This window comes from Augochlora pura, chromosome 3, assembly GCF_028453695.1.
Source record: "Augochlora pura isolate Apur16 chromosome 3, APUR_v2.2.1, whole genome shotgun sequence".
Classification (NCBI taxonomy): domain Eukaryota; kingdom Metazoa; phylum Arthropoda; class Insecta; order Hymenoptera; family Halictidae; genus Augochlora; species Augochlora pura.
In genome coordinates this window covers 12,023,822-12,041,653 of record NC_135774.1, presented here as the reverse complement: position 1 = coordinate 12,041,653, position 17,832 = coordinate 12,023,822, and the positions used below count along the sequence as shown (strand labels likewise).

General features: G+C 43.1%; 1 protein-coding gene across 1 annotated transcript in view; it reads left to right on the top strand.

Moving 5' to 3' along the window:
- Mdy (diacylglycerol O-acyltransferase) overlaps nucleotides 1-17,832 on the top strand; it is a 194,816-nt gene that overhangs the window by 113,874 nt on the left and 63,110 nt on the right. Inside the window, exon 6 of the mRNA XM_078197577.1 lies at nucleotides 8,670-8,825. Coding sequence (XP_078053703.1) covers nucleotides 8,670-8,825 — 156 coding nt within the window. The remainder of the gene's footprint in view (nucleotides 1-8,669; nucleotides 8,826-17,832) is intronic.

The following is a 17,832-nucleotide window of genomic DNA, read 5'->3' as shown; positions in this document are numbered from 1 at the left end:
GTTAGGTATTAATCGAACGACGGAGTGAACAAAAAAAAAAAGGAAACGTCGGCGCCGAAATAATTCCGTGCAACGACACCGTCAACGGATAAACTAGTTTCGAAGGTGTCGGGGTGGTCCGTTCGCGAGCCTGCCCCGGCTCACGTTTAATTTGCACCCGGCCGCTAATCAACTTTCTCCTGCGCGGCATCAACGCCAACATACATTTCGTTCCGGCCGCTCGCGGCCAGCCGAGCCTTCATAAAATATATACCAAGCGACGCTTTAACGATCCCCGTTTTTTAAATTATTCGACGGGGGAGGGGGAGGGGGGATTATAATTAATGCAGGGAATTCGGTCTGGGTGCAGTTTGCCAACCCGCAGATGATGCCCGCGATAATGGTGGAAGCGAGGAAGCTTGTAACAAGTATCACCGGGGTACCCCCCCCCCCCCCCCCCGATCTTATCGTTCATTAATGACCGACGGTGTAAAACAGCCCGGCACAGGAAGGGCCAACCGAGGTACACACGAATCCGTGTAAACACGGACCCTTTAGAATCGCGTTTATTCAACCCCTCGACGATCCGGGATGATAACTATCGTTAATGTTTAACTTTTATGCGATACTTCGAGATTTTACTGGCCGACGCTGAAATTCGCCGCTGGCCTGATATCGATCTACTCTGCTACAGCAGTCATACTTGCTAAAAGTCGTATACAAAGTGTACCAAAATTATAGTAACCCCGGGAAATGAGGGGATCTTGAGGTTATTCGGAGTAATTTTTTCCTTAGCGAAAATGCGATCCGTGGCTTTGTTTCCGAGTTATTAATGAAAAGTAATAGCCAATAAGAGACGGTGGCGCGAATTTTCAAAGTGCTGCGACGGAAGAAGGGGACAATGCTCAGTCTCTGAGTTTCTTTAAAATTAATGGACAAGGAGAGTTTTTATTAATTTGAAAAATCAGGATGTGCAATTTTGCCACCCGATGTATAATAGTAGTCTTGAAATTTGAATATTTTGTGAATTTATAGTCTACTTAATGTTTAAAAAACCAATCAGAACAGATATTTGTATTATTGTATTGTTATATTATTTTATACTGTAGATATTTATGCAGAATAGAAATTGTACGGATTAATTGCAAGATTTAGAATCTATCTCCGATTTTTTGTTAATGAGTTACAATTATTATTATCACATTAAATACGTTTTATGTCTTATAATTTATCTATTTTTCTCATAAATGCAGCGAATATACAGTAGCTATGTAAGAAAATGAATTCATAGCATAATAATAATATTATTAGCAATAATATTTATTAATTAAAGTACGCTCAAGACTTCCCAGAATATTTAAGTCTAACCACCGTCCACGCATAGCACTGGCAATAAACATCAACAACGTCTACTCCTAACTACCTTAGCTATCGTACTCCATCGAATTGCTGCGGAAACAATTCAAATCGCAGTGATTTCTCGCGCAAAACCCTTAAGTAGATATGTTCAATCACAGTCGGACACGTCTAAATTTGCTTGGTAGTTAAGCCATCAAAGACGATTCCCCATGCAACAGCTCCGCATTAAACACCGGCCCCTGCCCTCCAACCCTCACCGACGAAGCATCCTTGACCAAGATCCGTCCATCAGATTCCATTAAAAAGCGATCAAGGCAAATAGGCATGAATTTTCCGGGCGGTCGGACCCCGACAAGATTAATCCCTTTCATCGTGAGGGATCAACCCGGCGAAACGAGGCCGGTTGTAAATCGGACCGCGGATTAACATTCCCGTTCCGGCTTATCTGGATCACGGATCAATCAGATGTTAATGCGGACCGGGGAGAGGAATTCCGAAAGAAACTGGGAAAGAACATGCCGCCGCCGATCGCGTGAAAGTTATCTCGAGACGGCGGAAGTACATCTGCGTCCCTGTTTGTCGCTCGGTACCGCCACCGAGATTATCGCTCGCACGAGAGTTCGCGCGAGTATGCCCCGTGTGCATAATGTATGCGCGCGCGGTATAGCTGCCGCGGGGGCACAGATAATTACCGAATGCCGTGACGCGTGTAGGCGAGAGCCCATAGCTCGCCACGGTGCACGGTGGAAATGAATCTATCCTGGCGAGAGGACCCCGCCACAATAGCGTCCCGCAACCCGGCCAGCCGAGTATCTTAAGTGTGTCCGTCTTATCTGATCGCGGCGGGATCATGGGAATCGTTTCAGATCGGAATCTGGGTAAATACGGTGCTGGGGACTTGGCCGGCTATGCCAATGAAGACGCGGAGCTACTGTGATCATTCTTCGGTGATCCTCGGCCTTCTTAATCACCGCGATCCACTTCGTTCGTTCTAAATGAGACCGGGGATCTCGACGCTATTTTTCCGAGTTCTTAGAGTAGGAACAAATTGAAATTGGAGAAAATTTGTGCACGGTTTTGTTGACAGAATTTTTATTCATGTGTCGTATTTGATAATTGGTGCGTGACAGCTGCGAGTATATATGAATTAATATAAATGCATTTATTTCATTTTATACTGTTTTTTCAAATATTCATATTATATTTAGCAATTATTATATTATATGATTTCTATTGCACTAGCGAAGCTGCAATTGCAATGGATAAAATAATTGCATCTCTATTCTTTCACTTCTTGAATTTCCGGTCCCTTTTCTTTCGGTTTGCAACACCGTTATGTGAATATACCGTGGTAGAAATGACCCCCCAAGGAAAATACATTGTTTCGAGAATAATTCAGGGAATTCGATTTCAGAAATCTACCTGATACGCAGCAGAGAGTGGAAATACAATTTTTCTGTCTCGTCTAGCCGCTGCACGATATTTCTCTTTATAATGGAACGCTTCCTGAATACATTGAAGATTTTATTATACGTCTCTTGTAATGTTTACTTATCTCTCCAACTTGAACTACTATATCGAGGCACCGGATTTATTTATGCGATTCTAAATAAATAGACATTTTACGATTTTAAGGCAAGAATTCGTTTAACCCAGTAACAATTTATTCACACGTAGTCATGAACAATACAGACTTCCTCTTCCTGCGATTTTACGGAACCACTGAATAATCCCCAGCACATTGACGCATGTCTAATATCGAAGATCTATTCCCGCGGTGTACAATTACCCGTACAAGTGGAATAATCGACCACCGATCAGACGGTGCACGCCGAGCAACCAAAATCAATATCGGCGCGAGCGGACCGTCAAAGAGGCAGTATAATTGAAACTTTTAAAAAGCCCGCGCGACACGAAGAATCACAGCCGGCTGGATCACGAAGATTCATTACCTCGTCGCGGCAATTAAAATTCTATTCCGCTGAAAGTTTCGCCGCCGCGGCACGAGCCGCTCCGATAATATTTCTCTTCGAAACTCTTTTCCTTACGCCGGCCTCTCGGTAGATAATTGAAAAAGTACTACGGAACTGTTATGTTCCCATTCCGTTTAAAAACCTGGCACCGATACACACCGGCCGATTCCAGGGAAAAATACGTTTCTTTCCCCGACGGCCGCTATTGTTCCTCAATACGAAACTGTCGCATTACGGGCTCTCCCGCCGTTGGAACGATATCATTGCAACGACGACTTCCGTTACCATAACGTTCTCCATGTCGTTCCGGGGACCGTGTCGTACATTCAGCCGGATCATTTTACAATTTACGTTTCGTTCGGCGCTCTAACGAATTCAACATTTTCCATCCGCCGCGCGGCTACAGTCCCGTTCGACGACGAGAGTACGCCGCGCCGTGCCGCGCGGCGAGTTATGCCGCGGCACCGCGCCACGCATTTTCCTAATTAATTAAACATTTGCTCGTCGGCCGATGTTGCCGCGCGAGTCCCGATCTTATTTCGTCCGAGCGTTTACCGACGCTATTTACAAGCGAATTAAAGAGTACCCCCCCTCCGGGATGAATATTTATTCGCGAACGTCGCTCGAAATTATTAACCGGTTCCGCGCAAGTTTGACGTTTTGGACCAGGCACGCTGCTTAGGGTTAACGCAATTCGACTAATCGTTTCGTGACGGTGAACGGATACATTTCCGTGCTGCCGACGACGGGTTTCGGTTTTGCCCGGCCGGTAATTACGGCTCGGATAATTATTATAACGGGAATGAAGAAAACGCTTGACAGGATGGTAATTAGTAGCTATTCTATGCGGTTGTGATAAAAGATTAGAGTGATATGAGAGTGTGGAAAAATTAAGATGATTGAGAAACAAGTGCTTACGATTTGTTAAAATTATTACTGGTAGAAATTATTTCTGGAATAATTATTACAACAGAAATAAATGAAACGCTCGACAAGATGGAAATTAATAGCGATTCGATGCGGCTGTGATCAAAGATTAGGATGATATTGGACTGTGAAAAAAATTAAGACGATTGAGAAGCATGTGCTTAGGATTTATTAATATTATTACACAGAGAAATTATTCGTGGAATAATTGTTACAACAGAAATGAAAGAAACACTTTACAGGATGGTAATTAAGAGCAATTCTATGCGTTTATGACAAAAAATTCTTAGTGGAATATCTGACTATGGAAAACTTAAGACGATCGAAGAATAGCGATCAAGTGCCTACGATTTGTTAAAATTATTACAGACAGAAATTACTTATAATCATTACAATAAAAATGAAGAAAATATCTGACCGTGTGGCATTTAATAGCAATTTCATGCATCTGTGACAAAGATTCATATCTGTTCTGACTGCATTTCGCATGACATTTTATTTTTCTTAAATCTAGAATATGCTGAAAGCATAAAACAATAGACTTGAAGGAAAGTGATTGAAATGCTGACTGAAACACCTTTTAGTTCGACATACCTCGAATCGTGTTTAACTTAGAGCAAAATCCGCAGCGTGTATTCATCAGAAATACAATCAAAAGTCTCTCAGCGAAATTATTAAAACGCTGACGGTAACATAACCTAATTTCACCTGTTTTGCAGCAAATTCTATTCCGTACATAATTTATTCTGCGCCACTGGTAGTAGAAAATGGTCGAATAACTCGGAAACATGGTTAATTTCACACATATCAAACACGAATATGCACCAGAAGGTATATGCCACAAAGTATATGCACCAGAAAATGATCGAAGGTCAACACAATTATCGAAATGCTGACTGAAAACATCCCCTAATCCCACGCGTTCCTCACGAGTTTAAGCAAACTTTGGGGTAGCGGCGTGGAAAGCCATAGAAAATTCCGTAGAATCGATCGTGGACTATGAAAATATTTGGACAGCCGAAAATTGGCTATCCAAAATTGGGTAAAATCTTTGTTTCGTCGGCGCGGTCCGCGCGGCGCACCCGGAATCTCGGCAGGCGTGGCTTCGGCCGGCCGGTGGCGGACGCGCGATTTAATTAAGATACGAGAAATCCGGGGGCAGAAAGAAGTCGGCCGTACCCGATGGAAATATCGGGAAATATGGGTGTTATGCGGAGCGCGGGTGGGCTCGTCACCTCGGTCTGGTCGGGCGCCGTTAGCCGTCGGCCGTAACCAGCGGCGCATAATAATAACCGGCATTCTTAAGATCGCGATGCAAATACCGCGGAGATAATTAAACAGGCTCCGATGAAACGCCGGGCCCGGTCCGTAAAAGAAAACGTGTTGCCGCGCGGAACACGCTCGGTCAGCGGGAATAACGTAGCCGGCGGAGCTCTTTGAACCCTTAATCATTACGAACCGCCGCGGCGTGTCCGTGAACGAAAGAAAAAAAAAGAAAAAAAATCGAGAAGAATTAATTCCCCTCGGCGCGGGACGAGCGCGGCGGCGGTTGCTCGCTCGCGCGAATGCTTAGTATCGTGTTTTATAAACCCTTTAATTGCCGGGTTCGGACGCGTACACAGCGCGTCGGGTAGCAACACCGGCCCCGTTTTCATTTACGCGGACGTATCCGCTGTCACGTTCCCGGAGGCGTGTGAAATTGCGATGATTAAAATGTGCTCGCACGCGGCGTGGCATCAGCATGCCGCGCGTCTCCCGTCTCGCCTCCTCGGCTCGTCGTTTCTTTCGGTGTTTTTCATTTACCCGGAAGGAATACGGGGATAACGAACACACCCGAGAGACCCGCGGAATTTGTTTAATTGAACCCGCGAGAAATACGGTCGCCGCGGCGCGACCGACCGGCCCGCCGCGCCGTTCTCCGCCGATTTTTCGGCCCCGCGATCGTAACTTTTAACGAGGGCCACCGCGTTAGGGGTTTTACTGATATGGAGGATATAGGGCTGCCCGGCTTTTTACTGCCCTCCTGGACGATGCCGGGTTTTATTGTCGTGCGTGAGGAAATTATTTCTTTCGTGTTATTGCCTCGAAAATATGTTCGCGGATTTTACGGCGGCGACGTCGGGCTTGGATTTTTCGCTTCTTCGCCGGGGCGACTCTCTCTCTCTCTCTCTCTGCCTTCCGCGGAAAAACACCGTTCTTGATAGCGACAGCAATTACATGGTAACTGCATTTGCATTTATAATACCGGCGGATACGCTTGTAAACCTGCTCCGCGGCCAGACGTGTTTATAAACTGTTCGCGCGGATCAAGAGCCGGCTGTTCGCCGGGAAACGCTCGACAGAAAAATATTTTATAAGCGCTTTATCTGTCAACGATGATTTTATCAGATTTGGAAGATTTTACGTTGTGGATAGAAAGGTTTCAAAGAAATATCCGATGGGGATATAACAAATTTCATCATGTACCAAAAAGTCATCCTTTGTATTTTCTTTGAAATGGTCAGACAAAAGAAGATTTTCAAGATTCTTTGTGAAATATAATAATTAAAAATCCTACACTAAGAGATAACTTTTTAACGCACTGTGAAGGCGCCAATTGCATAAATCAAAATGACCAGTTATTTTTATTTCAAAATTGTTGAAATTATGAGATATATTTTGCAGGAACTGATTAAATAAATTTCTCACTCCAAGCGCACGTAATAAAAATAATTCAGTCTTGAACTTTCCACGGTGCGCCACTTGTCAGATATCTGTAGTACTCGGTGAACTCTACCTGCCGTATTAAAATCAGAACCACCTAGCCGGAACTCTGAAAAACAACGAGATCGCAACGTCTGTTACAAAGCACACAGGAATACATATCATTTGCCACAGTAACTTGCCGCGCAGCAATTTTCCAATTTCTTAAACTTCGAACTTCCGCGCGGCGTACTGCGAAACGGCAGACAGTAAAATAGAAAGTTAGACATTTCGCGGTTCCGCGGGCCGGTGCCCGCGGTTCCCATCGAGATTGAAATCCCCCATTGATTAATCCGTTGGCGAACATCGTATCCCGGTGTATTCTTCGTACACACAGATTTGCAAGAGCCGCAGTCGTACATCATCGTCGCGTCTGGCCGCGAAACACGCTTCCCTTGTTCACCGGCGTTGAATAGAATCCAGCTGGGGAAACTTCGGTACGCATTGTATACGCGATGGCTATTATCAGGATAGATGTTCGAGACACCTGATCAGTAGCCTTGAGAAATGTTGCGAGCCGGGCAACTACGGGGGGGATACACGTACACTTGTCTTGCTAACTAGATGAACTTCGGTAGTTAGAAAACTGTAATGTACACGAATACACGCCGTGAACGGATTAATCCGAGTTTAACGAGGCTTAACTAGCCTGCGCGGCATTACCGAAACGAAATTTACGAAGTTTAAGTGATTGGTTAGTGATATATCCAGTTATGGTTTCAATTCCAAACATATAGTTAGCCCCCGGGAAAGTTCGTGGCTTTCAGTCATTTGGGATCTTGCGGGCCAGCGTCGGTCATTTACGGTCGCCGGTGGCCTGGACCGGAAAGCGGAAAACTCAGAGTTTGACGTCGCGATTAATCTCCGTACTTTCTTCCGTCCCATAAATTCCCCGAAAAAATTCCGAACGGTCGCGGAAGCGAATTTCTCGCGGATATTATCTTAGCGAAATACTTCGCCGGTGCCGCGGCGTTAAGAAGCTGACGACGAAAGTTGCGGCCGGTGTTAAGTACGCGTGCTCGCAAATAGGTACCATGACAGGCCTGATAGTTAACGTTTAAGCGATGCAGTAAACACTTTTACTGCTGCCATTCCGGCCAAGACCTAATACAATTAACCGAGAACTCCAGTTTACAGCCTTTTCGGGTCCAATCTGATAAGCTGTTCCGCGAAAAATTTCGAATCTACGGGGATGGTGCTTGGAAACGAAATTACAAAATCAATGCGAGGATATTAACAGCGCATTGTAATTTACTGATACGAAGAAATAGACTTTTATAGAAAATAGAGATTGATAGAAAATAAATTAAAAATTGAAGGAGTTGTTCCGAGCAGGTACGGCGGTTGGAATTGTATCGAAGGGGGGTGCGTCCCGCCTAATGACGTGTAGATAAGATCGTGGGATGAGGAAAGGGTGGGCCTAGGGCGCCCAGGTACCCATTAGGCGGAGATCAAGGCGACATTCTCGTTACCTACGTCGTTATCAGCCATTCGTGATCAAAACAGATACACTTTGACGAGAGATTATCGCGAGCTCTGTAGGTTCGCGACAGGTAGGAAGCAGACGTTAGTCTCGAAGGACAAGCTGCCACAATAGTTTGTGCTTGGCGTTACATACACGCACGCATCAAACCTCCCGGCCCCCATACCCCATATACCCCACGTAGAATTAATTCCCGGTTGTTGCAGTCGGCGCGATGTTCGTGTGCATGCTGTACGCGGTCCTGTTCCTGAAGCTCTGGTCGTACGTGCAAGTGAACATGTGGTGCCGGCTGAGCAGTCGAAGAAAGGCAACGAGCCAGGGCAGAATGCGACGCCAGTCTCTGTCGTACAACAATTTGCAGTGTAAGTAGACAACGCTTCTACGTTAATACTCTCTCTCTCCAGACGCCGCGCGTCGTCCTATTCCGGCGATGTCCTCGGCCATGTTTGCCGCGCGCTCGCGCAAACACACGCTGTCGGCCATGTGCATTTGGACAATCTGGATTTGCGCCACTATTTACTTCCTATTGTGATTACGGGGCGAATTGTTACGCGATCGTTTCTCGGGGAATACAGCAGTCTGCTCCTCGGTTCTCTGGCCAATCGCATGACTCGTGTTAATATTAATTGGCTTCGGAGCTGCGCGAAAAGACGATGCTGTTTAGGGTAGTTTTATTTTATATGTTCAACGAATCGGTTTGATTTTACTTGCGACGATTGATTATAGATGTTAATGTAAAAATTGATAGAAGGAAAGGAAGTAGCTTCGGAAGTTCTATATACAGATCGGTTGGCAATTTAGAATATTAAAGGCTGTGATTATATTTGGAAATTGAAATTGGTTGAAGCTTTAGTAGATAATTAAAGTCTGCAACATTTAGATAGTTTGAACCCATATTTAGAAGCAGTAATTACTCTATGTTTACTCTAGTTTAAAGTTTAAAGTTTACTCTATGATTTATATAGACATATAGATAGATAGAAAACTCTACTAGTTGTATCTAGTATAGATAGATAAATAGATGAACTACTGTATAATTTATATAGCTACATAGCCAATTCATAAAATTATGGCACCAACATTTACAAAGATTGGCGCGCAATATATAAACTAAAAGTTCCATCGCAATTGAAACACAAAGAATGTCCACCAATTCATAACATCAAAGTTCGCGCCAGCATTTCGAAATCAAAATTATTTAATAATTTCTGCAATCGTTCTTGACACCGCCATCTACAAATGATTGAAAATTCATAAAACGAGGTTCGCGCATTCGGAAACAGAGATCGGGTGACAACGTACAAAACAAAAGTTCGCTCCGCAAGCTTGCACAGCATTTGATTCCGCGCGAGCCAGTAATTTGAATAATGCGTCGTGGACTGTGGCCGCCGCGGACCAAAACGACGAATATTGTTTCATCGAAAGGATTCGGTCGACAGCATTTTTTTTTTCTATTTAACGGAAACAGCGTAAATGTCGGAATACTTACAGAGCACGGGTCGGTTCGCTCCGGTTCCGTTTCGATCGCGTCAATTTATCGCGACCGAGCGCGCGTTATTTTCGAAACGAGTGTAACAGCCGCGCGAATATTTTCGATCTACACGCATTAAGCATTCCCTTTACATCGTTTCGTGCTTGAACGCATCGTCCTCTAATTTCACGCGAGCCCGGAAAAACGCACGGAAACGGCACCGCCAGTTTACCGACCGCCGCTCGCCGGCGACACACACGAACGCGATTTTTATGAATATCGTCGGCGAGCGGGCACACGGACCGTTTCCGCGGTGAAAGAATATATAAAACGCCGGTGGGGCCGCAGGGTGGGAAAGGATTCGCCGGGGCTTTCGCGGGGGATAGGAGATCAAACCGTAGGCTTCCGGGGGAAGATTTGGCACCATTTACCGTTCGCTGCAACGAAAGACCGCTAAAATTATTAACCGATTTTTAATAGCCGTCTCGCTTCGCGAACATATTTTGCCACGCCGTTGAAAGCGTGTCCCCGTTGTTCCACGTTTATTTGTAAATGGAAATTAAATTAAACTTTCCGGGCGAATCTTGAATTTTATATTTTTATTACAGTCCGAACGAGCTCTTGAAACGCTCCCATATTTGCCCGTATAAATTTTTCATATTTTTTTTTCTATTTGCTGCAATCAACTTTATGAATCATTTCGTGTTTACCCCGCGACCAAGTTTCTGCACATTTCCATGTTTACTTTTTAAATATCCCTCTATTTATCCCAATGAACGTTTTAACTCTATTTGTATTTACCCGAACGAATTTTTTAAATATCCCCGCGTTCACTCCACTGAACTTTTTAAATATTTCCATATTTAGTCCGATGAACATTTCAAATTTGTCCACGTTCGTGCCGTGCCGAGTGTTTGATATATTTTAAATTCGCTAGACGAAGAACGGAATAATAGAATTTGGGGAGTTTCGGGTGCCTAATCCGCGGCGCATTGGAATGCGGGGAACGAGCGATATCGATGCACTCGGCTGGAACGCGAGGCTAATTCTGCCCACTCGTCGTTACGTGAATAATTGATAAGGAGCAGGGACAACTTCCATCAATCTGAAAGTTCGCGGACGTTCGCGTGTCTGCATAATTGATCCAACATAAAACCAAGTTTCTGCACTTGTCTTCCGCCGAACTCCCGATCCCCTAATTTAATAAGACCGTGTCCGATCTATATAGTCGATCGCGGATCGACCGTACGACTCTCGGAAGCGGGTCCGAGAAAACTCCCGTATGAACCATATATTTTTCATCGATTCTCGGTCGTCGGTTATACCGAGGTTGTCACCAATTAATCCGTGGGGCGAGCGGCGGAACGAAACCGCTGTTCGGCAACGATTCCTCGAGGTCGGGCTCGATTTATCGAAACGCGGAGGCGTTTAATAAATTTATTCCGCCGGACGTGAAGGCGGACCGTAAATATTCGTCACGCGTCCCGGACTCTGACACGAATATACCCGCCCTTAGCGCGCACGTGCATGCATGCATCTCGGAGACTAAAATCCACTTGTCTCGGACCGAGATAGTGATGGGATTTAAAATGGCTGAAATCGTTTCGGAATGGGAGCCTCCCGGATTTAATGTCTGCTGCGAATTTGTACAGCGATGTACAAAAAAATGGTGTTCCACAATTTTTCTGATTCCAGAAAAGCACGGAATAAATGTCTCTGGCATCGCAGAGATTAAACGATCACGAGAGCCTCGATTAATGCAAAGTATTTCGAGAATGTAAAAAGAGTGATGATATTTAGAAGAATTTTAGATATTTGGACAATTTTGGACACTTGTAATTGTCAAAGGAGTTTTGCAACGTTTGAAAAATTTAAAAAGAGTAAGGCCCTTTGCTTTCGTATATCTATTTTTACCCACAGAAGCTGTTCATTTATTTTTTGTTATTTTTACCTAGACATATAATTCAAATATATTATTGTGTTACACGTACGTAACCTTTAAAAAAGAATTAATATTTTTTTCGTATTTAATCTTGCATATTATATAATACTATTTGTTCAACGAAAATTAATCCTTCGCACTCGAAGCTATTTTATATATTACAATAGTTTCACCACGTAACAATTTTTTAAGTCTAAAATTTGTATAAAAATTATCTTGAGACGTGATAAAACAATTTTAGCCTCGTAGTCATCACTTGATTGCAAAGGGTTAATCCCAACCATCATGACACTTACATACAAACTTAATACGACCGCAAAGGGTTAAAAATTCTAGACGCTGAAATCCTATGTTGCTTAAAAACTCTAAATGACAATGTATAAAAATTGAAGGACAATATTAGAACAATTACAAAAACGTATAAAATATAAAAAAAGCTATAAAATTTCCCGAACTTTTCAGATCTTTAAAAATTGCCCGACGTCACGAAAGCTTAAAAACTCCAAAAAAGGTAAAGAATTTAGGGAATCTTAAGAGTTTAAAAAGTTTTCAGAAAATCGGTGGCAGCATAGGAAAGCTCTATCTCACAGAGTCTTAGAGGTCTTAAAAGTCCGGGGTTTGGTTGTAAAACGACTGAGAGAAAGCCACGCGTCGAGTTGGGTAACAAAATTCACGCTATTCGAATCCAATCTGCATAGAGTATCGGGGCCTTCATTCGTTCTAATTATGTAGAAGATAATCGTGCGGTTCGATCAGTAGTTCAAGGTTTTGTTCGCTCCTGAAAGTGCGCATACACTGTCGGCGGGTGACCGCAACGCGTGAACACACCGCCCCCGCCCCTCCTCCCGCCCTCCCTCCTCCACTCCACGCGTGAACACGTAGCCACGGTGGAAGAGACGAATAATTTCCACCCAATTTAAACTCCCGATCAGCCCTCGCCTCTGTTTCCGGGTATTGGATACTCGCCTGCTGGTATATCGATTATTCAGACCCGGCCGAAGTCAAATTATACCGGCGACCTTTTCTCCGATAAACTCACCGCGTTGAATATTAACCCCTTTCTCTACCCATTTCTCGCCCTATCTTCCGCCGTTCCCCCTTCGGGGTCTCTCGAGGTACGAGAAGTACGAGGACCGTATGTATCATTTTGACGCGTTATGGCCCTCTACCCGTGCCGTGGAAATCTGTTGCGACGCCTATCGTTCCTTCGAGTCGCTTTTAAAGGGGCCTCGAGAGGTGTCGAAAGCGCTCCGAGAAAAATCATGCCGCGCAATCGGACGAGTCGAACAATTCCTCGCGGTTCTATGATGTACTGGCAATCATCTAATGTTACCATAATTTATCGCATTTTTTAATATACCCCCGGGTATTTTTTGTAAGCCCGGGGGAACATTAATTGATAAATAATTTATCGCAGTTTTTAATTTGTTTTGTACGAACGATTTTGACAAGTTTTAAATTGACTATAAAATTAATTCAGACAATATTTGTTTCTCAACCCCTTAACATACTCTAACAAGTCAGACTCGTGGAGATTTATAGTAATAAGCTCTTAGGTATGAATGTTCTTCCGTTCCTTTAAGTCGAAATTTTGTCACCAGTATTTATACATTCAAGTAGATGTAATTAATAGACAAATATAAATTTTCTTTTTTCGTCTCAAAAATTATTGCAATTGAAAATGTTCTAATCATTGTATCTGTAAAGAAAATGGTACGGCAAGGAGCATAATAATTAATTAATATTTGTTACCTGTATGCTTCCATATAATTTCATTGCTGGATTCTATAAGAAAGTAATACAGTGAATTATGTATGAAATGTCACAAATTTGACTACCTATTAAAGTGAAAGGGGTTAAGCAATAATTAAAAATATCGCTATATATCCAAGTACCATAAAAAAACGCAAAACCTTCGAATAACAAAGGATAATACTACCATTTTACCATTCTAATAAATTCCATAAATTGCGGCAAAGCATGGAAAATATAATTATTAAAGACGCTATAATATCTCCTATTTCTATAATGCAAAAAACTGAGAAGGAAATTGACCGATTAAAAAGATATCCGCGTGGCGGCGAATATACGGCCCCGTTCTGTATTCTAAATAGTTTGTTCTCCCGGGTTGAAATTTTTCTAAGTGGATTGTGGCGGTATCTTAATATTTCTAGCGTTCCTCTTGTTCCGCTTTAATTCCCGGCCGGAGAGAACGGCCGGGTAGCCGGCGATGTATCTTGGTGTCCGCGGCGTTCCTCTTATTCTACTTTAATTCCCGGGCGCTGGCAAACCAGACACACAGAATCCTAAGCGCTCGATGACAGTGTACAGACTGCGCGCGGCCTCCGCCAGGGTACACAACCAGCCAAACACCGGCCCGCCACGGTGGCTGCTTGCAAATTCGGTTCGAGTCCATTTCGTCGTATCAGAGGAGCCCTCGTTTCCTGAGTTCTTGTTCACGGTCGGGGCTCGTTAATCAATGCCAAGATAATGCGGGGAGGAAGACATAATGGGGTATGCATGCGAATGGTGCATCGCGGGGCTGATACCTTTCCCGGAAGTCCCCGGGAACAGATGTTGAGGGATGGTCGAACCCGGTAAGTATCGCGAGGCGGGATAATGTAGTCATTCAAACGTTCGGGAGACTCCTGTTCCCCGTTGACCGAGACGAGGCTTGGTTTCAACTCTTGAATAACACGAACACCGACACGATGCCCGGCACAAGAGATCGGCCCGCTAATATCAAGCCCGCCCGAATAATTAACAATTTACTGTCGTCCCGAATCTGTCACTGCGCGACCGAGATAGGCGATCGCAGTGGGACACTTCATATTCAGCGACGCGTCCCCTACTTTTGTTCTTGCATCTATCATTTCATTATCTATCGGCAAATAATAAGTTTGTAATTTTTTTTATCGTTGCATTTCAATTTAATAACATGATTGTATAAAAACGTTCATCAAAGATTATCGACACCTTTCTAAACAAAGTAAGTTTTAATTTATTAATTAACCATCTTATTCATTTTCGTTGATAACTAGTTCACTTAATGATAAATGAAAAAACTTTGCAAATATTACAACTTGTTGTACCAAGAAAAGAATAGAGAAATAATATTATTTCTACTTCGTTTTGTTATTTTAGGTAACTGCAATTTTAACAAAACGGTTCGTTCGTCTAGCAAACTAATTAGTTTAACTGTTCTTTAAAAAAAGCCCAAATCGATAGCGTCAGAGGTAAATTAAAACCAAAAATGCAACGAAGCTCACCGTAAATAAAATTGTCCATCCCCGAGAGCCGCTGTCCGTAAAAAAGAAATCGAACGAAAATCTACCGCGGCTTATCTCGAAGCTTGAGGGCCGAACTTTTAAACTCGGTAGCTTTATTTTTGGAAGCCCGGTTCTTGTTGTAGAACGGAGTTCAAAACTAATGATCCTTTTTTCTTTCGCGCGAGTTTGAACGGCGCCGCGGAAACTTTAAATCTGCATGAAAATCCGCGAAGACAGTAAGAACTAAGTGGAAACTGACGTCGGTATTATATATCGGACGATTGCGAACGCTATAAATAAATAAATAGATAGGTGGAAGAATGTTAAAATAGCTTTTAATCTATCGCGGATTATTTCTGTTTATCAGGGCTCGATGAAATTCCATCGGGATTGCGAAATACGAGGCAAGATTTTCGGACGAGCCCATTATAATCGCAGATGGCCTGTTCGCGTCGACTGCCGGGCTTGCATTATCAGGATAGTAATCGATCGGATCGGTAGGTCGTTTGATTGATGAGAATAGCTTTCCTAATTCCGTGAGCCGAAATAATCCGGACCGGCCGCGATCCGGCGTGTAATTTTCGGTCGCCGAAAAAGAAATGAACAGCAACGTGTTATTGCATCCCCGTAACGACAACGCCGACTTCTCCGCGGAAATTAGTCACGCATAGCACTCCATTCTACGAAACATTCGGTCGTTTCGTGTTCGGCGTATCGATCGTCCACGGGTAAATCGAGTTCAAACTCCGGCCGCGTTACCTTCAATAAGCAATTTCCTTTAATGTCTCTCTTAGCAAATAGAGAAAGTCCTTTCGGTACGGGGCCAGTCACGAACGATCCCGGCCGATACCACGAAAATGAACGCCGGATGAAAATAATGCCGCGTGTCGACTTGGAAACGCCGGGTATATACGTTCCCCGACCGGAAATCTCGATTGGAGATCTCTCTAGAGGAAATCTCCGGTTGAGAGCAAATCCCGAAGTAGCTGTCGCTCCTATTTTCGAGAGCAGAACTTATAAGTGTCCGCGCTCGGGACGCGAACTTAACTGCTGCTGCTGCTGCTCTAACATTCGACGCGAGGTTTATTCAAAACGCGCCCGGCCCCGTCTTCTCTGCGTCGCCGTGCCGTACCGCTCGGATAAATCGCTGAACTTCGCTGTCGAATGGACACTCGTCGGCCAACTATTCTTCCGGGACTTGGTCATTGTTTCGGGAATGTTTCGTGAAGGATGTTCTCGAGAGAGTCGCCAGAGTGTCTTAGTGTTCTTTTGTCTTAAATGTCTGCGCTCGAAGACGGTAAAGATAATTAGCAATTATAAGACTGCGGAGCTGCAAAATTAAAATTGCGTGCGTCGGTTTTGTTATGCCACGGTAATTATTAAATTATTAAAGTTATTTAAATTATTGAATGTAGACTGAAATTATTGAATTGCTCCAACAGTTTAGTTTTTGTCATAAATACATCAAATCCACAGTATATTGATTACACTGTTAAAAAACTATATATCATTTTTAAATACAGTTGACAAAATATTTTCCTAATATTATTATTAAATAGCAGTTTTATTTCTTAAAATTTCTTTTCCTTCTCACAATTTCTAATTATCATATTTCGCAACATTTTTATAATTTTCTGACACTTTATCAAATTACATCAAACAGATTTTGCATTCTTCACTGAATTACAAAATATTTGTTCTTTATCCTTCAATATTTCCTTCTTTATCCTTCATAATTTATCCTATCATTTCTTTCCAAAGAAACTATCACTCCTTCATCATATAATTAACCATAATCGCACGAAAACCGATTATTTATTAAACTATTTAATTGATTCCGGATTATCGAAAATCCGCGATCATCGATCCCATTTAACCGCATCGGTCGCAGCAACCCTTTAAAATAATTCTGAGGCGAAGACGCGACCTAAGACTGAAACGGGCCAACTATTATTCGGCAGACGTGCCTCGCGGTTATGGTTTCGCGTGCCGCGCTGCCATTCGGTAGCCCGAGATCCCGGCGAACGTCTTACACCGTTCCTGGAGGAAATATTTTTTAGTCGTATGCGCCGAGGGATGATCGTGCTTGATGTTTTGGAAATTGTTGCCCTAACAGCGGTGAATAATTCAGGAGGCGCCGCGGATTTTAATGAAAAATATGGAAAGCGTCCAGGGGGGGTGTCTCTGTAATTTCGGCGTTGTCAACACGACTGTAACGTTTTCAACAATGGCCGTGCTCTCCACTCTTAAAATTTATCGTCGCGATTTGAAATGTGTCACGGAATAAAGCTGAAGGAAAATATAGAATATTATACATTATATTTCTATCATTACACAATTTTATCATACATTACTATTACATTATAATTGTTATATATTTTGTATCATATTCTACGAAACATCTCCCTTTTCATTTATAAAATATGCAACACGCGTCGTATTTAATTTCTCCGTAAAACTCGATATCATATAGTCGCTTTATAAACAACATATTTTAGCGAATATTTGTCACGAATTCGGACATTAATAACAAGCTAATTGCGCGTTGCAAGATGAGTGACGTCCATGCGTCGCGTCTAAATATAAAAATATTATAAATAAAGAGGAAAATGATTTGCTACGTGTGAGAGAAAAATCGTAAATATCGATAAAATTATTTCCGATTCTCTCCGCTCGTATTATCCGAA